The sequence below is a fragment of the Excalfactoria chinensis genome, chromosome 20, assembly GCF_039878825.1.
Source record: "Excalfactoria chinensis isolate bCotChi1 chromosome 20, bCotChi1.hap2, whole genome shotgun sequence".
In the NCBI taxonomy this organism is placed as follows: Eukaryota; Metazoa; Chordata; class Aves; order Galliformes; family Phasianidae; genus Excalfactoria; species Excalfactoria chinensis.
In genome coordinates this window covers 4,360,712-4,385,263 of record NC_092844.1, presented here as the reverse complement: position 1 = coordinate 4,385,263, position 24,552 = coordinate 4,360,712, and the positions used below count along the sequence as shown (strand labels likewise).

The following is a 24,552-nucleotide window of genomic DNA, read 5'->3' as shown; positions in this document are numbered from 1 at the left end:
GTGAACCAATATACTTTTTGTTGTGTGCTTCTTTTGGGAGCACTTTGAGGAGTGGCTTTTTAGGCATTCCTTTGGCATCAGCAAAAGAACTTCCTTTCTAACTGTACTTTTAGGTGCAGCTGTTTCTTGTGCAGAAATTGCTTTTCTTGGTACTCAGCGTCTTGAAAAGTAGTGATTGAAAGCAGTGGGAATCCAGCCTGGATGGGATTAAAATCTCTGTTTTTACCTTGCACTTAAGGGAGTCCTGATCTCGTTTGTGGCAGAATAAAATGAAGGCAAGTGGTGCACGTTTGCATTAGAAAATACAGAGCTGGTGGATTAATGTGCTAAAAATAACAGGTTGGGAAAATGATCTTTGCAGCTCAGTGGCAGAAGCATTGCTGCCAAACTGAAGGCCGTGGCCAGGTTTCCAACCTGAGTGGTAGGCAGGTGGATGAGCAGGTAAGAGTGCTGTGCCATGATCCAAGTAGGGATATCTTCTCAATGCAGCCTTGTAGAGTGTCCCTGTGTGTGCTTCATTTTCCATGTGCACCTCTGCCTTCTGAGTCTCCCTTACCCTCAGTGTTGCCAAGGGAAGAGGATGGGTTTGGTAAGGAGGAGGCAGAGCTAACAAGGCCAGCTTTTGTGATGATTTGTGTCCTTTCTGGGTTAATTCTCTGCATTCTCTCCCCTGTTCCTTATTGCAGACTGCTTTGTCAGTAGATGGAGATACCTGAGGTAGTCAGGCTGGAAAAAAGACAGCAGTTTACTGGGACGTGGAGTTAAGGATTGGGGCTTCCACTGGTAATGCACTCACATAATTTACCGTCTGTGACTTTGCACATGCCTGTGGCATATTTACTGAGAATATCTTTTGGATGGCAAGTGCATTTGAACAGATGGAGCAGCAAATGGCATCCTCTGTGAATTTTGTTTCCACCCCCCATCCCCTTTTTGGCCACGTTTGCTGATCTGTAAGCTAGGAAGGAGGAGAAGGTCTGTAGGAGGAGGGAAAACGGTTGCATAATGGTGCAAGTTGTCTTCAGGTCACGCTCGGGCAGCTGCTCTGTGTGATAGAGATAGGACAGAGCAAGGGGTGAATGCACAGCATGCTGCAGTGCCTGGCTGAGCCCTGGGACCTCTGCTGTAGGGTAGAAGGTGCTGATTGTGAAGCTTGCAATGGTAGGAACATGCCTTTTAATACAGGATTGCCTCAAATAAAACTCCCATCCAACCAACAAGAGGTAAAGTAGGTTCAGTATTGCTGGGGATTTTATTCCTTCTTTGAGACAGCAAAGAGAACCAGCACAGGGTCGTGTAGTCAGTGAAGGTTTCATCAGCACATGCAGAAGGTTGGAGTGCTGTTACTGGTGGAAGAAAATGAGTCGTTGCACAGCTAAAGCACTGAGCTGAGACCTGGGAAACAGCAGAATAATTGCATTAAGCCCCAGCATCAGGGTTGGACTCTGCTGAGCACTTGGACACGCTGAGCAATGCTGAATTGAGATCTCTGTTAACTGCTGGCCTAATGAGAATAGTCTTTGCTTCTCCTGGGGTTTTCCCATTTTCTCTGCTGAAATTCCTAAACCTTTTTGTTTATACAGAGACCGTGCTTCTTACTGCTTGTATTTATACAGCACCTGGCTCTGTGCTGCTTTGCTTTTGCTAGCATTAGAAGGCACTATTGTAGTACAAATAAGAAAGAAATGCACAAGAACGCCACGCTAACAGACCCCAAAGGCCGTAGCTTTTAACCACACTTGGTTATGTGTGTTTTGCCAAGCTGATGCTGATAGCTGTCTACAGTACAAGCCATTGCTTATTTTAAAGTCCCAGCTGTAATGTAATCTAAATACTTAAAGCAAGCACTCTTTCTGCTGGAACCTGAGGACTGCTCTGCTCTGAGGGTGGAGTACGTTACATTTATTAAAGCTAATGCTATGAAAACATGCAAAAGGGTTACTTCAGGTTTGGTCTGCTTCCTGTGGCTAGTGATCAGCAGCAGGACAAGTTAGAAAAACAAGTTTACTGCTATTCATTTAATGAACACCTCCCCAAGGTGAGAGCGCAGGTCTTCTTTCCAGAGCTCAGCATTCAGCATGTGCACAGAGGCTGTTGGAAGCAGCCACCAGCTCTATAGGATGCGAGTTTGACACCTTATCTATGAGCTTGCTAATGGAAATATGTCTGCGAAGCGGGTTGAATTAAATGAGATTGATTAAGTAGGATTTGTTAATGATTATCACCACTGTAGTCTGCTGCAGGAACGTGAATGGGCAGCCAGCACCAGGAGCAGACCCAGCATAGAGGAATCAGCCCCAAAGAGCAGTGGAGTTTTGAATTAAGGAATTCACTTACATGCAGTATTTCAGCCTGCAGAGATTTCCGTGGTAGATGAGGTGGGGCAGAGCTCACGTAACTCACCATACGTTGTTGTCTTTAGAGCTGCATGGTCCAATTTTAACATCTCTGGGGGAAACGTGTAGGATGAGTGCTTGCTATTACAGCAGGGAGTTGCATTTGCAGCCTGCTCACCTGCCTTGTGAATGGGGAAACTGCAGCTTGTATTCAGAAGGAGGCACCTCCTTTTGTGTTTGCAGAAGGGCAAGCTTGTTTTGGTTTGAACTTCAGCAGCATAGAGGTGGGTCTTTTCTCTGTGTGTTTATGGGAAGCTGGAATGGAGCATTATCCTTGAAATGTGGAGTGGTGTGAGAGGTGCTGACATCTAGTCCTGAGTGAAGCCAGGTTTAAGGCCAAGTATCTTAAAGCCATGAAACCCTGATCCCCTTTCTTAGCAGATGTTTATTTAGCTTTATACATGTACTGCTGCACTTCTCATCTAGCTTTTGTTTGATTAAAATGCTGAGATTTCAGGGCTTGATTTGGGAAGAATAGAAGAGCAAGGAAGCTGTTTGGTGAGCACCTGCTGAGCTCAGCCCTGCCCTGAGGATCCTGAGGTCAGTTTTCCTTCAGCATCACCACCTGTGAACTGCAAGGACCCAAAGAGAACTTGAGAAGGCACAACAAGGCAGCACTGTCCTTTTGGTGACCGATGGCTGCAGATAGGTGCAATCTGTGCTTTGTTCCAGGACATCCAATGGGGCCTTTCTAACAGCAGGACTCAGCCTGCTGTGCACTAAGCACACCATGCTGTTGCCAGTCCTTTGCTGGAGTGTTTGGGGGTAGTTTGACTGTACTGAGTAATGGAGAAGAGTTGGATGCCTTTTGGTGACGGAGGACATGGCACTGAATTGAAACAGATTGCTATTACTCGGTCCTGTCATTGTGTTGTGGTGTTTGTTTTAAAGCTTGCTTGTGCCTTACAGTCTCTCTCAATTTACTCCTTTGTTTGCATTCTTTTCACATAGGGACTCTGTTATTTACTAAAGCTGATGTTGGTAAACTGCTGCACTGTGCCGAGCAGCAATCTTCTCTGGTACAGTTTATCAGGTAATTACTTGCCATAACGAGGACTGTTATCTTTTCTCTGGTTATGTTATAGGTAAAGGAAGCAGCCTCGTGTTTTGCTTTCTGTGCTTTGATTGTGATATTACAGAATACCACGGGGGTGAGTAATTAAGCTGGTGTTGATCTGTAAATGAATCCTCTGCTCTGGCAGCCTGGAGTAAATGTCAGAGTGCTGTAGCCTTCCATTGCCAGCATTTTGAAATCTCTACGTGTAGCTAATGAGAAAAACACCCTTATAGCTGCGCTTCAACTGGATCTTTGCTTATTAGAATTAGAATTGTGCGGGGTTGCAGTATGTGCAAAGAACCGACTGTTTTCAGACAGGATAAACTGAATTAGGTGGGTGGGGAAAATGGAAAGGGGGAGCAAAAAAAAAATCTCCAATATCACTTTTAGTGTTTGTTTAATCAGTGTTTGCTTTCATTCACTTGGCTGAGGTACCGGCTCTGGGCAGATGATTCAACTTGTCTGTTTTTCCTGTCGCAGCAAAACAGTGTTGTCTTTTCACAATCATTCAGGGTAGGTTTAATTCTCCTTTCAGTGACGTTAGAAGAACCATACCCAGAAATCTTCACCATTAGTGTTTAGAAACGCAGCCTTGTTTGCTTACTTGAGCATTCCAAGACAGGTTATTTTGCCTCATTTTTCTTTTGTTCCAAGATTGAGCGGTGAATGCTGGCGATGCTGCCTTTAAATTGGCCTGTATTGTTAGCTGAGCTCACAAAGCTGGTGTGACAGTTGGAAGCTGAATGGTAATTGAATCAAATATCCATTGAAGAGCATGCTGTTGATAATAAAATGTTTGCAAGTTGCAGGAATGTCCTTTCCCAATAGAATGACACTCGGTGTCCATCTGTGGTTCTCTAAGCAGAGGTGTGTGTTGCCCAGGGTGCAGATAGCAGCCCTCAGTGCAGTGCTGGGGTGGTCCATCCCTGGGTAAAGCAGACCTGGTGAGAAAGCAGAACTGAAAAAGCACGAGGGAGGGAGCATCTGTTGGTAGGAACATGATTTCTCTGAGCTCATGGCAGCTCCAGCTGCTTCCTGACCCCCTTTTACTTGCAGATCATACAAGAAAAAACATTCCTCCCCTTACACACCCTCCAAAAATTGGCAGATGGGTGAACCTCTCCCAGAGCAAAATATGAAGAGGTCAGATCTGCTGGGCTGAGTGAGTCCAAGAGCTGCATCCAGCCCTCTCCTAAGGAGACCCTTATTAGGTATTAATTTTTTCTTGCTTACCCAAACATGAGAATAACCTTCAGGTAGAACTTAACCATTTGCACTGAAACTTCCATCAGCTTCTGGATGGAAACTGCCCTGTCTAGTGTAAGTACAGTGCTATGTGAAAGCACGGAAGCCATTTGTTAGGTATCCACGCCGTTTCTATCTGTAGCCATCTTTATTTTGCAGGATATTTTGGTCCAGTTGTTTTGTCCTCTGTGTGCGTGTCTGGGGATGTAACGTGATGAAAATGAACTCCTTTCACAACTACATAATGCCAAATGGGTATCAGGAATATCACTGCTGAGGTAGAGAGTAGGGAGAGACGGTATGGGAATACAGCTCTGGATTTTCCTCTGGCCTTCAGCTCCCTTCAGTGTCAGATCTGAGAGATTTTAAATGTACGTCGTATACCTTTGATGTATAGCTGTGCTTTTTCCACCTGGTTACTGCTTGCCTTTTAGCAAAGGGCGTTTGGATTGGGCTGCCACTAGAATGGCGTTATCTAAATGAATTAAGCAGCTACTGCTGGTTTAATGAGTATATGGGGGAAGGATGCAACTGGTGATTTTAATGATGCTGCTTTGTGGTCCCAGCTCTCAGTGCAGGCTGTTGGAGCCCAGTCCTCCCATTTCTGCTCTGGAGTTTAATTGACTGAGACAAGCTGCTGAGCAAACACAGAGGAATTTACAGTGCTTCAGGAAGGAATGACCTAAATATTTGCCCCATGGTTGTGTTGTGGGTTATCTCCACGTTGAGTGTAAGCCACTGACATGAGAGTTACTTCAGGAAATAATGATGGGTTTTGGTTCTTTCTCTGGCCTTGATTAGATGATATGTTATAGAAATCCTAGTTAGATGTTCCAGCATGTAGATATCTAGAATACTGCAAATACCTCCATTTGCTGAGCCCAGGATGCCTTTAAGTGCTTGCTTCCATAATCATTTCTAACCAGAGGAGCTGATTCTTTATACTCCCCATGGGATTAAAGAGAAGAAGGAAAACTTGGAAGGTTCTTATATCGGAACACGTGTACTGCAAGTATCTGAGTCTAGGAAGGTATCCATCTTTGGTTAAACTGTGTGCATACAGGGAAACAGGTCTTCCTGTTTAGCACCATTAACCAGCAGTCAACCTGTTAGGACAGTTGGGAATCTCCCTTCAAAAACTGCCTTGAGTCTTTGCAGCACAGCTGTGGAGTTTCTCCAGGGCAGCAATTTACCAACCTATTCTTATGCAGCTGTTTCCATGACTCAGGACAGCTCTTTTGGTAATACCAAGCTGACCTTAACTCTTGTGTTCCCTCCTCCATGCTCTCTGCTTGCACCCTAAGCTGTCAGGTTAAGAGCCCATTGTTTCTTCTAGGGTCTCTCAGCAGACTGGGGCTGCAGCTGAAACTCTCACCAGCTCTTGTCTGTGAACTTTCTTCTAGTCTTCTTATGGATGAGCCTCCTTATTTCCCTTCTTTCCCTTTGCAATGTGAAGAGAATGACCACACAGACTGAGGCACTGGTTTGGGATTTGAGGTCTGAATTCTGTTTTTCTCCCTTCCATCTCCTTTGAATTTGACCTTGAGTAAAATGATCCAGCCCCTGATATTGCAGCCATGCCTCATTTAGTTTATGCACGAGTTGTACCTTTGGAGGAGACTGTAAACACATTACGATTACATACCCAAGAATCTTATAAATACAAGGTTTTATCTTTTGGGTTTCAGTTCCCACTTGTAAGGTCTTCTAAATAAGCCAAGCCTTGCTGCCAACTGACCCAAGCATTGAGTTTGCATGCACAGAAATATACCAGTACAACTCATAGTATCTTATCAGATTTCTTTCCTTTTGTTTAGCTGGATGGCAGAGGCTGTCCCTCCCATCCCCACCCAGTGCTGTTCTGTTACAGTTGCTTTAATAGAAGCTCTTTGCAATGACCAGCTCTGCAATCCTTCCACCTCTATCTGTGTAACACCCTCTGCTGAATTTACTGTTGTGGTGGGATTCTTAAAATTGCAGGTAAAAAACCAATAATCATTTGCCAATACAAAGACTTTTGGGACCGCTGTCAGTGTGTTTGTTTCTTGTGACCTATTTTGGTTATAGACCCAAACTGACAAAACCTGAAGAAAGGTACAATAAATGGAACAAAACTAAATGAGCCTGGAGACTGCTGAGTACAGGGCTGAGGAAGCAGAAAGGATGTATGACAACATTTGTCCTTATTAGGAAAGGGAGATGCAAAGAAGTGTCTGACACTAATTACATCTTGCTCTTAGCAGGAGAAGGAGCTGCGCAGCAGCAGCAGGTGATGGCAGGATGCAGGTGCTGCAGAAAGCAGAGGAAACATGAATATGGAGGAGGCTGTGGGCCAGCTGTGCTGCTTTAACTGGAGATGAAGAGCTGCTCATCTAAAGGAGAGGCAGGATTCCTGATGTCATAGGGAAAGGTGGGGGTATGTGGTCATCACAGAGCATCAAGCAAGTGTGATGCTTGTAGACATGCTTAAAAGTTCCTTCATTCAGTCTATGCAAAAACCCTTGTTGGCTTCAGTGCAACTAGAAAATAAACTTGAAATGGTACAGAGCGTGCCTTCCAAAGAGCCTTGGATGTTTGGCATAAAGGTAAGCTAAATAGCAGCCCAATGGCTTGTGTTGAACTTGCTTACAGTGGGTGTATGGTTTGTTTTGCAGTGTCTCATGCAGCGCGTCCTCATCAGCTTTGAATGAATGGTTTCCAAAGCAGAGTGAATATATTTGTTGTTCTCAGTGCTATTTCAGGTCTTGAGCTTCTGAGAGTGATCTGTAGGGTAGCTGGAAGTCCCGTTCCCCATGTGATATTAGATAGATGCAACTGAAGGAGAGCAATCAAATAGTTAATGCTGGAAAGCCTGCCTCTTCTGTCTTTCAAATTGTCCCAGCAGGGGTTGCGTTTCATGGTTGACATTAGCCATGCTGTTCCAGCTCCTGCTTCTTTCACATCCCGCTTTTCATCCCCCCCTCCTTCCTTAGAGTTTTTTTTAATACATCTCTTATTCAATGTGGTTAATAAGCAAATTTGTCATCTGCTTATTTTTGTCTTTGCTAACACACTTTCCCCTCCCCCCCCCCCCCCCATCTTCCTGCTCAGTCCAAATTAACAGTAAGCCAGCGAATTGAAGATAATGCTACTGTGAATTATCCTTTGCTGCAGGGCAGCTTTGCATTTTTAGTGCCAGGCTGACTGCAGTTTGTGCTACCAAAACCAGGCAGTGCAGACAGAGCTGGGCCTTTCCCCTGGCAGGAGGAAAGGAAGGGCAGAGTGGCCTTTCCTTAGTGGGTTGTTGCTGGGAGCATCCCCAGCTACCCGTGTCCTTGGCCTGCAAGTCCCCCAAGTGCTCCCTTCTTAGGGGGGAAGAACAAAGGGGTGAATATTATGGGTGAATATTATTCTCAGCCTACTGGTGTTGCCCTCACCCTACTGGTGCAGTGTGAGCTCCCTTTAGGAGAATCACTCCTGTTGTGTTCTGCTGCCATTCCTGAACGCAGCGGTTCATCTGGCTGTGTGCTCTTTGTTTGGGCTGCACATGTGAAGCCTCGGCTCCTCAAGGCTCTGTATCTCAACCTAAATGCTGGCAAGGACCTGTTCTCTGGGCTAGGCACTTAATTGGCTCCTATTTGCTGCTAGCTTTTTCAGACTGCTTTAATTACCGTGGTGACACTGATGTGATAGGTGTGAGCGTGTAATGAAGCTGGAGTAAACACGGCAGGTTTTTCAGCTGGTGGGTGAAGGAGTTGCATTGTGCTGTCGTTTGCTTTGATAACCGCTGAGCAGTAGGAAAGCTTTTCAGCTGGGTGAGGGCAGTTTAGGGAACTGAGACCAAAGTGCAGCTCGGTGTGTTTGGGAGCAGGGATCATTGCGTTGTACTGGCTCTGGGGAACAGCCCAGAGGTCTCTTGGGAATAGTAAGGTTTTAGTCAGCTGGCTGAATATTGGTGCACTAAGTGGGAATATATTGACACAGGGTGGCCAAATGGCAGCAAGGGGAGAAATCCATGAAGGAATAGCACCTCTCCTTTTAAGGATGAGGTTGTCTTGCTTTTTGTCCTTCAATGAAAGGACTCGGGGAAAGCAGAATGAGGGAATGGCAAAGCAGAGCTTTACTCTGAGAGATGCTGCCTGTGTGTCCTCCTGCAGAAATAGGGGCTGGACAGCTCAAGAAGCTTTTCAAGTTTTACGGTGCAGGTTGGAGGAGTTGGAGCTGTTGAGCCACTTTTTATTGGTTTTGTAGCAAAAGCTGCAACAAGATCAGACTCAGCACTTCACCTACTGCAGCGTTCCCATGTTTGTTGATGCTGAGCCCATGGGAAGTCTGACCTGTGAAAAACTGCTGTGTGCTGCGGGTTGGGGCTTAGCTGGCAAATAGGATTTTGGTGCTTGCAAACACTGCAGTAGGAACTCGGGCTCTTCTCATTAGTTTCAACCTGATATGGCAGCAGCTTTTGCTTCCCAGATAGGATTGGGAAAGAGATCTTCTGCAGTCCTGCTTTGTGTATGAGGGTTGGGCCCGTCTAGAGAAACGAGCCACTCCATCCACTGAAATGAAGACCATAAAGGCAGGAGGGTCTTCTTGTTACAAACTGAAATGGTGAATGGATTATTTGTGGCTTTTCTTTTTCCTTCTTGTTCAGTTCCTGGTGAAATTCCTCTCCAGAGCTGCAGTTCTAACCCAGCTCAGAAGGACCCTGCGTTGTCAGCCCTGCAGTGCTCTGCCACGTCCTGCAGCTGCAACAAGCCTTTCATCTTGCCTTCTAGACTATGGTTTTCCCTGCAGAAGGCTTATCTCATACTGTATGGTGCCAGGATAATGAGAGCCTACTTTTTGTTTCGCAGGGCTTTAAATAAATAAAGTAATTGGCCCCGTGTTTCCCCCCTCTATTCCATACTAATGCTCTGAGCTTTATTTACTGGTAAATTAAGGCAGAGGTTCTATCGCGTTCTATGTTTAAACCTACAAGTACTCATTTAGAAGTCAAATGTACCAGGGCTTGGGCAGGTTGGGAATGAAAGCTTTGCATTTTGCTTGCTGTCCCTTCTGCATATGGAAAAGGTTCAGTTCCCTCCCTGTGATGCATGAACTCTGAACAGCTTTTATCTTGCTGTTTTTCTCAGCAGCCTCTGAAACAAATCCTGAAGGGAGTGAAGAACCAAAGAGGCTGAGCTGGGCAGGCCGAGAACAAGCAGCTCCTGCATCAGGATGCTCTGCCAGCTGCTGGGCACTCCTTAACATGGGCATAGTGTCAGATATCCATCCCCATTTTGGAGTGCCACCCCAACTTAGAAGGTGGTGAGCAATTGCCGTCCCATATGGGCACACCTCTCAAGACTGGGTTTTATGACAAATTGCAGCTCTCTTTTTTTGATTCCTGACCAAACTTGTAGGCCCAGTTCCTCTTTGAAGTTGAGGTGTAGGTGGAATCTTGAATGGAAGAGGTCTGATCCAGCTTCTCATTACTCTGCCAGCTCATCTCACAGTGCTGCAGTCTCACCAAAACGTTAGAGGCTGTATTTCTTCCTAAGGGGGAAGGGGGCTTAGGATAGGGTACTGACAGAGACAGCTTTGTCTTGTGATCTGCATTTCAGAACGCTTTGGCCATGGATACCATTCAGGCCACGTGCTGGATAACTGCAGCAGCAACAAGGTGGATTTACACTGTGCCATTCCTGGGCTGCCTTGGGGACTCGGTGGGGAACTGTGCATCGGATTGATCTGTGTGTCACTTTAAGGCTGCACAGGGATTGCAAAGCTTTCTGCACAGCTCTGTGGGAGGTTTGCTGCTTTGCACGTGGTGTGGAGGTGAGCACAGAGCTGGGAGCCTGCACCTTGCTGTACTTGTGTAGCTCTAGAGGCAGCAGGTGTACGTCCTATGCTCCTCACAACACGTCCCTGGCATACACCAAAAGACCTGATGAGAAGAAATGCAACGATTTTCACCACATCAGTGACCAGAATTACTCCATTTCATTAAAACATGTCTAGACAAATAACCTAGGGGAGAGAGATATTATCTCTATTAAGTGTTTGAGGTTTCTGCATGGGGACCGTACTCAATAAATTCATGAATAGCTTCTTTTCTCTCCCAGGTATCTGGAGCCTGGGAGTACTGGAGCCACATATGAATAATGTGATTGGCATTAGCTCCTCGTCAGCAGTTAGGTGAGCCTGCCTGTAAGTCACTGTTGTATGAGGTATTGATTAGCACTTGTGGATATTTTTTGATTCAGCTTTATTATTATAATGAGTCGCTTTCAAGAGCACACAAAAGGGAGCGTGTCACAGATGAATAAGAATTGATTCTTATCATGACTTGCTCTGGTGTGTGTTTAGCATTTCTTGTTCTTGTGTTGGTTGACAGCTGACACCACAATTGCACTTTCATTGCAAATGAATGGAGTACTTGTAATGAGAGGTCTGGAGCTGCTGGCATGTCCTGTGGTTACACAGAACAGTTGATATAACACACGTTACCAAAATCTGTTTCTTTCATACAAGAATATTTTATCAGTGCTATCTGGTAGTGGAGCTGCACAGAGCCTTACATGCCATGCAGCCTCTTGCTGCTCACCAGAGGGGCTGATAGCTGTTGATCATAAGCTAAAAGCTTCATGAACCTCATCGTTCAGCTCTCAGCTTTGGGGCTGGCTGGGAGAGTGGCACCTGGGTTGGAAACCGCAGCAGTGCAATGAGTTGGGATGCAGCTCTCTGTGTGGGGAGGTGGTGGTAGCCTGGCTTCGGTTGCAGAGCTTCACAGCAGGCTGCATCCCTGCCTGGGCACTGCATGAGTGCCACCCGCCAGCACTGTTTGGAGAGTGAGTTTTGAAGATAATTGAACCCCAGGGAAAGCAAATCCAAGCCAGCTGTTTCCAATGGGCATTCCACAACCAGCTTGCTGCTGGCAGTAGACTCTCTTTAACAGCGTTTTTCCTAGGTTGTTTTCAAGAACGACTTAATTTTATGGGGGATGGTTGAATTATTATTTATTACGAAGGCGGTGGACAGAGGCTTGGAAATCTGGATTTGCTTCATAATTCTGCTGACTTGTCCCTTTGTATGGTGACTTCTTTGTGGCGGAGCTGATAATATGTGTCTGTCATGTGGGACAGTTGCAAGAATCAGTTCATTAACACTGGTGAGACAGTTGGCTTAAGGGTTGTGATGTTGCTTTCTCCTTCCATTTATAAGCTTTTTTCTGCTGATTATCATCCCCTCTTTCCAGTTAACTCTGTCATTGAGTTTATGTTATTTTTTCATTAGGTGCCAGTGCACGTTTTTCTTCCTTAATGGATCTTTAAATATATCCATATATAGCTAATATACTTGGAGGCTAACAAATCAGGTTTGGTTTTTTACAGACATAAAGTGATGTCTTACAACATAAAACTGCCACCAGGAAAAGTGGAGGGGTTGATTTGACCCATCTTCAGGAAAGAGCTTCTTCCAAAAGGGTTTTAACAACGCTTCCTTGTGGCTGCTGAAGTCAGCAGAGCTTCTGCAAAGCCACCAGCTAGCATTGGTGGAGTGCAATCCTCCTGCTGTAGCTCTGATCCACGTGCAGGTATCAGTCAAACTGCATAAGAAGCCAGGAGCTTCTGAAGGAAAGGTTGCTTTCGAGTGGTCTTTGCTTCCAGATCTGCCAAAGCAGGTAGCAAAACATTGCAGCTTCCCTTAGTATTAACTCATTGCAGTTGTGGACTTAAGATTACTTACGGTTTTACTGATTTAAACACCTCCTTTGGAAAACTGCTGCTTCATAAGTACAGGCTCATGTTGCCCAAAGAGATGGAGTCTCCATACCTGGAGATGCTCAGAATTGGAAGAGATGTGGCCCTGGGCAGTGGGACCTGCATTGGGCAGGAGATGGCAATGGGTGACCTCTGATTTTCTCTTCTGACCTACACGATTCCATGATGCTACAAACCAGAACTGATGTCTGAACAGTCTCTTACCTTCACTGTGGTCACTGGAGTCAGTCAACGTGCAGAACAAATGGCTTAATTACTTCACCTGCTCTCTGAGGGTCTCCTAGCAAGTAATAAAGAATAGTGGATAAAGCTGCTTTCCTCCATCTCCCATCAATAAAAGATGGTAAGGAAGAGTTAAGGAAAGACTTGATTAGGATCACAGTGACAGAATGGGTTTAATCTGCTGCTAAGGTCTATTAGATGTGCACTCTGTGGCATGGTACTTATTAACCTGGAGTGATAAATGACACTGTGGTTTTATGCAGTGGTTCTGGCAAAGGGAAGCAAAAACTGCTCTGCTGTTTGTGCTCTCCAGGCTCAGAACCTGTGTGGGCCACGCAGCTGTGGTGTGCAGTGAGCAGAGGGCAGCTGCCTCCTTAGCCTCACTCTTCGGAGTGAGCACTTCAAATCAGTGCTTGATAGCTAATTATCTGCAGGGTTATGAATGGGAGGTTTGTGGGGTTCTTAGGAAGAAGTCAGCATATCTTCTGAGGCAGCAAACAGCTCGGCAGAGGGATGAGAGCAAGGTTAAGCCTGAACAACCCTTGATGCTAAGGCTAAAATCCTCTTTGGAGGAAAGAAGGCAGCAGGGTGCAGGGAGGTGATGCTGTGAGCCCGTCACCGAGGCAGGTGAGGTGTTGGGAGATGAAGAAAGCTGGATTTGGTGAAGGCAGAAGCACCTTTTAGTGCAGAGAGGCTGGGAGCAATGCCAGAGGATCTAGACACAATTCCAGGAAGCAGAAGGAAGGAGGGGCTGTTACCAGCAGCGATTGTTTAGTTTAGTAATTAGTCCTGAATTCTCCTCTAAGGCAAATAAAGCAGAGGATGTGAGCTTCTGAGAGCTCCCCCCTCCTCTTCCCTGCACATCCACACCCTTTCTTGCACGTTCTCTTTCTCAAGTCTGTGTCCACTCAGATTTGATGGTTAGGAGCTCTGGGTAGTGTTTGTTGCTCGGTTTGCTCTGACTCTGAGTAGTTTCTAACCTGATTTAAGCAGGAGGTTGTATGCGCTGGAACAAGGATGCACGCATCCCAACCTTGCCAGAAGCTGCCAGGAGGAAACAAGCATCCCCTCTTTTGCAGGGATGCTCTCGCTGTGTGTGAGCAGGGGATGTGTTTCATGCTGTCAGGTGGTGCTGACAGATCAGCTGCATCACCTTGTGCTGCTGGTTTGAGTGGTTCCAAATTACAAAGGTTTGCTCAGGCTGGAGCACGTGGCTCCCTCCATTCGTAGCCCTTTGCTCCCTCCTTGCCTCCCTGAGAGCTGGAAGGGGCTGCTGTTGCAGTGCAAGTCATGATTTGCAGAACGGTGATGTTTGAAATTAGTGGCTGCTGCTGCATTGGATGTTCTTGGCACTGCTCATTGCTACCCAAAGCAAGCTGGGATTACAGTCACTTGTCCTCTTGCCTCATAGCTCCAGGCTATATTTAGTAGTTGGGAGTTGCATCAGATCTGAAGTCGTTCCCCTTAGCTGCAGCAGAGAGCTGATGCCATGGCAGGGTGTACTGAGGAGTGGGTGACTGGTTGTCCAGCAAGGAGGACAACTGGACCGGGCTGGGCAGCACTGCAGGGACATCCTGAGTGCTGCTGCATGTGTAAGGTGCATAAAGGACCCCCAGGACCTCACAGCCAGCAAAGCCATTAATGCTGCAAATACCTGCAGAGAGAGAAAAGCATGTTGTAAGAAGAATAGAAGGGAAAGTGGAGGAATTAGTGGTGTTCTTCATCCTTAATTTGCCAGAAGAAATCATTTGAAAAGAAACTGTTGGCTCCGGTCTCCTCATTCCTCCTTCCTTTTTGGTCCTTTTTTCCTCTCAATCTGACCCCCTTCTATGCATACCCAGTTACTTTGTGGCCGTTGTGGTTGTTTTTTTTCTACGCAGCAACAAGAAACACAAAAACATAAATAAAGGAAAATGTGGTTGTGGAACCACAGCCTTGCCTTGAGTCGGGGAGATTTCGGGTTGGCTTCTTTAAAGCTCCAAGGTTCTCAGAGCCAAATGGTTGCCGTTACCCTGAGGTGAGCTGGGGAGTGCAAAGACATTAAAGCTAGTAGCCTCTTGGAGGACCCATGTCAAACATTTGCTTTTGTTTTTCTAAGCAGCTATAAAAGTTGGCAATAAAACGGCGTGCAAATAGACTTATTTTGTGGAGTTTGCTTCCACCCAAGGGAGGCTGTTGGGAGCAGACAGCTGAGCTCTGCGGTGCTGGTGAGAAGCCAAGCTGGAGTCAGTGGGGTAGCAAATGAATGCGTTCTCTTAATGCCTCGTTAGTGACTGTGCCCACCTTCTGCCTTAGCATGGCAGAATGGGGCCGCCATGCTGCATGGAAAGCCCAGCAGACAGAGTGCTGTCTGTGGGCTGACAGGCCCTGAGGTTCCTTACCGTTGCCTTGGTAGCCCATAGCAGCATCTCATTCTGATGTGATGTCATTTCAGCCTCTTGACTTTCTTTCTGTTGTTGTTTTTTCTTGCAGGGTGGTGAAGGAGGAGATCTCGGATGACAACGCAAAGCTGCCTTGCTTCAATGGAAGAGTGGTGTCCTGGGTATGTCAGCCCATGCCTGTGTGTATGCTGTCTGTAGTGGGCACAGCAGCAGGGTGGGTGATGGTGGCAAGGGCTTCTCTTCCCTCTGCTGAACCATCAGCTGAAGCATCTACGCCTGGCTTGTGTTACCAATACCACATTACTTTGTCCATACTAACATCCATCCCATTGCGGTGCTTATCTGCCTCTATTTGCTGCTGATTACTGGGGAAATCTATGTGGCAGATAGCTTGGGATTCTTTCACAAGCCATCAGTGGCAATTGTCATCCTCACTGTAAATTATTGCAATGTATAGATGTATATTTCTCATCCAGACAACATGCTTAAAATTGGAACGTTAAGTGCATCCAATATAGCTTAGCCATCTCCTCCCCCCAACTCCTCTCTTCACTGATGCAGTGACTACTTTGAAGTTCTCGAGATGGCTGATGTTGAGAAATTTGAGTTTCATCTTTTTTAATGACATTTGAATCCTTCTATTTGTCATAGGTGGGCACTTTGATCTTAGTGTCACGTGCAGGACTGATTTCCATAGGGGGAAAGCATTCAAAGAAGGATCTGCAAGTCTTTAGTCGCTGCTTACTTTTGCTGCCCTGGAACTCAGTGCACGGTTAGATTAGCACTGAATTGAAATCAGTGTTCCTCATTAGGTATTTGGACCTCTTCCCCATCCCTCCTATGTCCTGCTTGTTCTTCTCCTCCACATCTCATCCTTTTGATTTTGGAATGGGTTATTTTAATTGAATAAATAATACAGGACAGAGGGCTGTTGCTCACTAGATTTATAGATTGCCTATAGAGACTATCATTAGTTACATGGCAGAGTCCTGCATCTAATACTTAATACCGTTAACACAAACATATCCTTTTTCCTGCCAGGTTCGGAGAGGACAAAAGAGCAGAGTTTGGAACTTGATGTAGCATGGAAAGTAACTGTCCTTACAATGCTGTATTTGAGGTTTTCCTTGTCCCCAGATTGTAGGACCAAGGGAATGCACGAGATGTTGCTTCTTGGATGTAATTATTTGGTCTCAGAGAAGGGAAGCTTGCACCCTGCTGTGACTGATGCCTCGTTGTTGTGCTATGCCATTTGTTGTCGGAAATCTCATGCAGTTTGCTCTGGAGTTAGGGCAGAGTAGGTATTTCTGTGCCAAAATAACAGCTCATATCTGGGGTTGCCATCAATCTTTGGCCTGGTGAATCTGCTTTCATTTTTTGCAGTAGCAAAGGACGAAGCTTGCTGTTGATACAGATCTTCCCTTCTCATTAGCATAGTGTTTTAATTTTGCTGCATACATAGCACCCTAACTTCCCCTCCCCGCTTCCTTTCCCTTTGGCCAAGTGTGTTAAATCACACAGCGCCCTTCAGTGTAATGGTTCAGGATGCTGAGCAGCAACACTGGCCCTCATCAGCTTTTTCCACTGCCTGCTTTGCTTTGGACATTTTGCCTTCCTGCCCTTTTCTTCGTTTCCTTGCACGTGTTGTCTCAGCCTGCCCTCCTGATGATCTTTATCTCTAGACCCTTTCAGTGCACTCTTCTAACAGTGGCTCTGGTTCCACTTGCTTTGTAGAAGCACTGAATAAGACGCTCATGTATTCCCACAGAAGCAGGTTTTGCTTTTGACAGGGCAACGAGCAGTCCATCTTTATGCCACCTGAGCAAAATGCAGTGATTTTAGTGTCGTGTGATGTGCACTCAGGTGCTCCCAGCCCTCTTTGGACAGGCAGCTGTGTGCTCAGTTGTGGCTGTGCTGCAGGGAAGACAGATGTGAGCTGCAGAGCCCTCACTAACCAGCTCTCTGGAGCTCTGCTGGAGCCCTGGGACAGGGTGTGAGTGCATTCTGCCTTTCATTAGTGTTTGTGTAAGAACCACGACATAATTTGTCACATGTAAATGAACGTTGTCTGACAGCATGGATCTAAATAGGGTTTCAGCTCTGTGCTGCTGTGCAGCCTGTGTGGTTTGGGTTCTGCACCCTGTGAACATGAGATGCAGGAAGGATCCCAAACCTCCGGTTCCAATTGCAACTGACTTGCAAACAACATTGATTTCCTTCACTGCATCTGATCAGATGTTATAAAAAAGCCATAAAGAGCATTTGAAGATTCAAGGCAAAGTAAAAGAACATGAAAACCAAAACCAAACTGTGTGTTTGATGGAATACAGCAGTTGGAATTCTCTGTGGCTGTTAGGAACTGCTTCCTCCCATTCTTTGTCATTACTGGCACGCATGCAAGTGCTGCTTGGCACCAGCGTGGGCTTGTGTGACTTATGGCTGGAGATGGAATCAGGTTTGGGAAGAAAAAGGCCAGAAGGTAAAATTGAAGCCTAGAATGTTTTCCCATTCTCCTTGCTCAGGGCAGGGCCAGCTCGTGATGGAAGCTGGGAATGAAGAAGGACTTGGCTGGTGGCCACAGCCGGGTCTGAGCCAGCTGCCTGCCCTGCCAGCCCACATCGCTTCACTGCTTTTTTTAGGAAGGCTTTGTGACATCGGGGAGCAGTTCCCTGACTGGCTGCTGGGGATGTGCACCATCCTATTGGCTGGCAGTGATGTCAGAGCCTTCTTCCTCTCTCTCTTTCCCCCCCCCCCCCCCCCTTTCTCTATTAGCTAGGTGCTAACAGATAATGCTTGTCCTGTGTGTAGGTAAGCTTCTAGGCACTGTGTTTGCAGTTAGAGTTGGGGGATAGAAGCATTATGTCTTCTCTCCTACACAGAACTCAGGAGCAGTAGAAACACTAAGTGATGCTCAGTAAAGGGCATTGTTGCCTTTTGGCACGTCACTGAGGCCATGAATGAAAATCAGCATGAGCAGATTCTGGTTGGTTTCTGATGTTTAAAATGAAGACTGTTGTATCTGCTTGGTGTTTAGGCAGATGAGATGTGAGAGCAGAGCTCACCACTGTTCACTCCTTCCCAGACTGGTTCTCTTTTGACATATTCAGCCATGAGTGTTGGCCAGGCTGGTTCCTTGAGCTGCCTTCGTGTCTGAGCAGGTTTGTTGTGCTGGGTGGCTGCGGAGTGCAGGCTGCTATAAAAGGCAACCTTCTCCATAATTAAGCAGAAAGCATAGGCAAATGTGGTGTGGAGGAGAAAAAGGGGAAATCAAGAGAGGTGAAGCGATGGGTTCAAGGACTCACTGCAGCACGGTGATAGCAGTGATGAGATGAAGCTGACACTGTGAGCTCCCTGGCTTGGTGGCATTGCTTGGGAGTGTCAGCTTTGTTTGCATTTCAGAGTCCGGCTGCCTTCCTACAAGTGCTGCGGTGGGATGGCATTGGCTGCAGAGCAAACAGCACTCAGTGTGATGGAATGAACTGAATCAACAGTTGCAATTAGTTCCACGTTGCTTTATTAACTTCCTCCTTGTGAACCACACAGAAGTCATCCATGTTTCCCATTGAAACACAGTCCTTTGGGGTGCAGCCCAGCAGCTGTTGCACAGCCTGAGCAGCAGCAGCACAGTGTAAGCAAAGAAGTGGAATAAAATGCTTCTGCCAGACAGAGCTGCAGGGGAAATGTGGGGGGTGAAATCCATTTATCAGGGCTGGATCCTGGCTGTGAGGCTGGGGTTGATGCTGCTTTTTTCCCCCATAATCAAACAATCACAGAGTTGTTAAGGTTGGAAAAGGTCTCTTAAGACCATCCAGTCCAACCATCAGCCCACCACCACCACATCCACTGAACCATAACTCACGTTGCTGTAGGGAGAACGTACCTTCCAAAAGTGTGAGGAGCAAGTGAAGTCAAAAAGCATCATCTAGACTTACAGCTGAGCTCCCACATACGTGTTTGACTAGCAGTGGTCTTTATGGGGAGAATTTACAGCCTTCTGTGCTGCTCACAGGAGCTCTGTGTATCCTGGCTCTACTGAGCACTTCCTCTCTTGTCTCTCATAGGTACTCACAGAGTATGTAGCAAAGCAATGTCTGAGCACATGTCAGAGTGGAGGAACCTGCACACGTGTGTGTAATTCTCTTCTTTCTCTTGACAGCTGGTCCTGGCTGAAAGCTCCCACTCTGACACAGGCTCACAGTGCACCGAGAGCCACGCAGACCTTCCGCCTCCCATTGAGAGGACAGGTGGCATTGGAGACTCCCGGCCTCCATCGTTCCAGTAAGAGCAAGTTGGCTTTATGTTATTTCTTTAAACCAAAAACGTGGTTCCTTTGTGTTTATTTCACATGTTTCTCCCTGCTGCAGCAAGCTTGGTACTGCTAAAAACCAATACGCTTGTTAGAACTAAGAAAGGCTGGTACTGTCTTGCTCTTGAATATTGCTTACACCAAGCCTGAACTGTGCTAAACTTTAAAGAGCTGAAGTGGTGAACTTCATCACTTTCCATTATTATAAATGTGGTGTCTGTGCAGTGAAACTTAGAACTGTAAATCAAGAAGTAAATTCACTCCAGTTGTTGCACAGTGAACAGGAGTGGTTGGCAGACAGGCTTTCATGAGGGTTAGAGCAGCGGTGGAGCACCCACAACAGAGAGATGAAGCTTGCATTCCTGCCTTCTCCTGCACTAGCTGCCAGAATACTCTGCTTTTTCTTTTCCTCTATGGATAACCAGATGGTTACAGCTTTTTGTACATCTGTTGTAAATTTGGTGTTAATGTCCAGAAGCCCTTTTTCTGGATGTATGGGAAAATCTACCCCATCTGTCTTAAGGCGTGAAAAGTGTCATTTGCTAACCAAGCTGAACTGTCAGGGCCTCTCATGTCTGCAGTTTGGCAGAGTTTCTCCTGCTCATCACATCTGTGAGCGTTGACTCTCTCTTTTGAGCCCCTTTTGCTGCAGACACCGCAGTATGGAGCAGCCCTCAGATGCAGGGGTTAATGGTTGTTTCATTTTCTGCTCTTGACTGGCACCTTGCGTTGTGCTCTGAATTGCTGACATGAACAAATAGCCAGAAGGATGGGCTAGGAAGCCAGTGGTTCATGTGTTTTGAAAGGGAAACCCAGCCTTGACGTGCCTGTTGTCACGTTTACTCTGCTGTCTGCAATATCTGTTGCCTGGAAGAGCCCTGGGTGTTCTACATGAGCCTTTTACAGACGGATGTGTTCTAGAGGGGACATGAAATGTGAAGAAATACAAACCCTCCCCGACACTGTGGTTTTTTTGCAAGGGTTTTACTGCCCTCATGCGACCATGAATTGCTTTGTGTTGACCAGGGAAGGTTAGTATGAATACAGTCACATGGCTTGCAAGCATAAGTCGTTCTTTGTCTTCCTGCCCTATACCTAAATGTAATAACTGCAAGATTCTTTCCCAAGATGCAGTTACATTGCAAGTTAGGCACAAGACTGTGTTTGTGGAACCGTGCTGCTGATAACTGTGTGTATCCAGACTGATTAAATCTGTGATCTGCTCATGCACCTGCTGCACTCCGGTGTCCCAGAAATCCTGTCTGTGTCAGAGGGGTCTCACTTGGTTACTTGACATGAAGCCTTTCCTTCTGTTTAACTGTTTGCATTTCATTTAAGAAAACAACAACATCCATTCTAGGTTTAAGGATTCCAAGTGACCAAGAGTGTACTGTATTCTGGAATGGTTTGTTTCTCATGGATAAACGAAATAAGTTGAGTTGCTCAATCTCTGGTTGTCTTCTTGACTCCTAAATCCCTGAGTTTTTATTTGTGCTATTAAAACTAACAGAGATCTGTCACCTTCTGTCTTCCTTCTTGTCAACCATGACACTTCTGCATTGCCAATAGAGGCCTTATTTATCCACGAAGCCCCAGCCAAGCTGGGCATTGTGTAATTGTGCAAACAGAAATGTTTCCTGCTCTACAGAGAATACAAGGAATGGACGGAGCAGACAGGCAAAGCAATACCTTCCAGGAGAACGAGATAATGATCGGCGGTGAAGTGATGATCTCAGCTCAGCTGTCTGACAATACCCATATTTTGCTCCATCGCTGATTTCAATCCAAAGAAAATTTCCTCTTTCCCTCCCTGCTGGAGGTGCTGAAGCTCAGCCTGCATTTCATGCTCCACCGGTTACCAAATCCGTGTCCACCTGAATGGGTGAGGCTGCTCCTGGAGGTGCATGAGTGACCTCTGCTCTTCCTTGCTGCCATTTGCCTGCAGCTCTTGGGTGCTGGAAGCTGAATTGGATTTGCTCAGCAATGGGAGAGGAAACAGGCCAGCTGTGAGGCTCCTCCCATGCATTTAATTCTGCTGTGAAACACCTTTTATTAAGCCAGTTTAGCCTGGAAAACGGACTGAGTAGTAACAGCAGTAGTCACAAGATGGTGCTGCTGAGATGTCTGGGTGCCTCGCAGGGCTGGCAGAGCTCTGTGCCCTTCTTTGTGTGTGACAAAGGCAGAAGACGCTGCCTTGGGAAAGTGTTAACCCCCTTTCAGTTGTATTGGGCTGAGCTGAGAAATGCAAACATAGTTTGCACAAACATAGTCAGCACCTAAATACGTGTCTACCTGTTGGTAGCTTCGTTAGGGCTTGGACATTGCATTCAGGTGTTTTCTTGACTAACAGCCTGTTTCCTAACTGGTGTGGTGGGCATGTCAGTATATTTCATTCGTGCAAAGAAATCGTGTGGGTGTGCACAAAGCTTTCAGCAGCCCTCTTAAATGGAGCCATGCAGATGTGCCTGCTTGTGCCAGCTGTTTGCTCAGGGTTCCATTGATGCACAGCAATGAGTGTCCATCCATCAGGCTGTGCAGCTGAGCAGATGCCCAGGCTCACCATCAGTCGTAGAGAGAAGAGCATCTCCATCATCCCCTTTGCTCCATCCAACTGTTCTTTTGTGACCGATCTCTTTCTTCAGCGGTGAGCTTGGAACAGGTGATTGCAAAGAGGTGATCTTACATGTTCAGGGTGCTGCATTGCAGCTGCTGCTGTTGGTTTGCACAAATGTCTGCTGGAATAAGAAGAGAAAAAGCAATCTGATTGAAGTGAATTGAGAAAGGGCCCTTTCCTAAAGCTTAAAGTTCAAGAATAAGGAGCTGGAGTTGTTTGTTTCGATTGGTCCCAGAAAGTGGCCCTAAGCCACAGGGCGGAATTCTCTGCTGCCTCTTTGAAACCTTTTGTTCTGACTAATTAGTTGTAGGAACAAGAAATTGGCTCTCAGTAGAGCCTTCACAAAAGCATAATGGCAGAAATGTGGCCACCGAGGTGGTCATCAGGATCTTTCTGCTTTTTGCCCAAAGCTTGCTGGCTCATAATGGCCCTTCACAGGGACTCATTAGATGAAGTGCTGTGATGCACCGGCGTAGCTATGTGGCTTTTGGAAGGCTGAGAAGATGAGGAAAGGACCTGGGGTCTGCCTGAGTGTTTCACAGACATGCACTTAATTATTTCAAGCTTTGCTGTGACTTGCAGGACTTCTGCCTTCAAGGTCAGCATATTGCTTTACAAGTGGCTGCAGTAAGATACAGCTTCTGCCCCTTTGGCTGACAGCATACTACATGTGCAGCTCAGGGAAACAAGCCTGTCTGCAGAGGAACAAGCACTTGAGGAAGTGTGCCAAAGCATAGAGTTTGATTTATATAGAAATGGTAGGAAAGGCAATTTGGTTCCTGGTCTGAGTGCATACTTGAGAATAAGCCCCTGGTGTAGAACATGTGCTGTGCTGGTGTTAGAGGAGGAGCCCATGCGTGCTTCTGTATGTATCTTGGATCACGATCTAGAATGATCCCTTTCCTGTATCTCAGGGCATGGCTGTTAAACTGTCTTTTCACTCTTCAGGTAGTTTTAAGGTGAGTAAAGCAATCTGGAGGAGCCGGGTCTGTAGCTGAACTGCCTAGTAGTTTTCTGGATTCTAACAGCCCAAATAGCTCACAAATGCAACTGTTTTTACGTAAAAAGAAAAGAAGCTGACTCCACTGTTTCTTCCTTATGTGTTTTCTAACAGCCCAAATGCTGCCAGCAGTCGGGATGGACTGGACAACGAAACAGGAACAGAGTCAGTTATTAGCCACCGTCGAGACAGACATCGGCGGAGGAATAGAGAAGGGCACGAAGATGGTGAGTCTGGATCATACTTCTCCTTTTTCCTTTTCATTTAGGAAATGTTTCAGAGCAACAACTAGTTTTGCATGAGCACCACAGAAGAGCGTCTGCATTCCTGCGTGCTTGGAGGGACTGTTATTACTGTAATAGAGGAATTCGGTAATTGCCTTGAGACACTTTGAAGCTCAGCATTTTCGAAGAGCTTTGGGTAACCTACAGCAAAGTAGCAGGGAGTTACTTTTGGTTGATAGACTGAAGCTGTAGCATTAGAAGACAACCTGGGAGAGGATAATGATGTAGCCATCACTGAGCTCCATACCATCGTGGCTACACTGCCTTGTTCAAGTTTGCTCACTCAATGGAAGAACACGATATCTTTATGAAGTGTTGGGAGTTTGCAGTGTGGACAATTGGAAAGCCTTATATTTTAGCATTGCAAGGTCTGAGCCTGGAACCTCTGAAATGATTTCTGCTGATATCTCTTGGTTTGGACCAGAGGTAGTCTTGTATGCTGGTATAACTGCAACACACATATAAACTACAGAACATAATCCCTTGCCTCTAGTTTGTACATCAAAGTGAGCTTGTGTTTTCATTTGTTGCCAGACAAGAATTTCCAGGCTTAATTAAGAATTAATAGATGCCACCCATTGAGTCTAAAATGGTCCAGTATCTGGAATACTTGGACCCAAGGGTGCCATCACAGGCTTTATTCACAGCTCCATCCAGTGAAGTATCAGAAAAGCAGAGGTCGCATATACTGTGTGTTAAAAGCAGGTTGCCAGATCATTTCTTGTGTATTACAAGCTCTCTGTATGTGTTTTCTTTTCGTTAGAAGCTTAATGCTGTAAGGTGCCGAGTTTTACTTGACGTTGCTGAATGCCCTTCATTCCTGCTGTGTCTCTTCTCTGCTAGTTTACTGTATGGCAACATTAAGCCCTGGGGGTTGTGCACCAAAGAGCTAAAAATACCACCTTCACATTTGCCTGCCTGTCTTAAGTGCATGTTATCCTTTGCACCCCTGTGTTTCCCTCCCTTCCTGGCTTGCTTAATGTGGCCAGAGCACGTGTTGCAGGCTGCCTTTGGCTTCAGTAAATGGGTCTGTATTATTTCAACTGAAACTGGCTTCAGCTTCAGAACAAGCTGAGAGACCATGCATTTAATGGGTGTTAAATGGGGAAGAGTCATAGAAGAAGGGGGATGGGAAGGGGAGAAGGCAGCAGGGTCATGACTCCTGGTTCACAGTCAATTGTGGGGGGATTGGAAAGGAGTGGTAAGTCCTCTTTTCCTTACAGAAAGATGGAAATGCTGTTAATCTGTTTCATCTTGTCCTGCAGAGGCTCGTTTAAGCAGTACCAAAATTACAGCTCTAGTCAT

At 46.1% G+C, this 24,552-nt stretch overlaps 1 protein-coding gene across 3 annotated transcripts in view; it reads left to right on the top strand.

Annotated features, from left to right (window-relative positions):
- The window catches only part of DVL1 (dishevelled segment polarity protein 1), a 48,101-nt gene that overhangs the window by 3,667 nt on the left and 19,882 nt on the right, over positions 1–24,552 (top strand). For all 3 annotated transcript variants that reach the window (XM_072354140.1, XM_072354139.1, XM_072354141.1), the window contains exons 2-4: positions 15,135–15,204; positions 19,200–19,321; positions 23,078–23,190. In XM_072354140.1, coding sequence (XP_072210241.1) covers positions 15,135–15,204; positions 19,200–19,321; positions 23,078–23,190 — 305 coding nt within the window. The remainder of the gene's footprint in view (positions 1–15,134; positions 15,205–19,199; positions 19,322–23,077; positions 23,191–24,552) is intronic.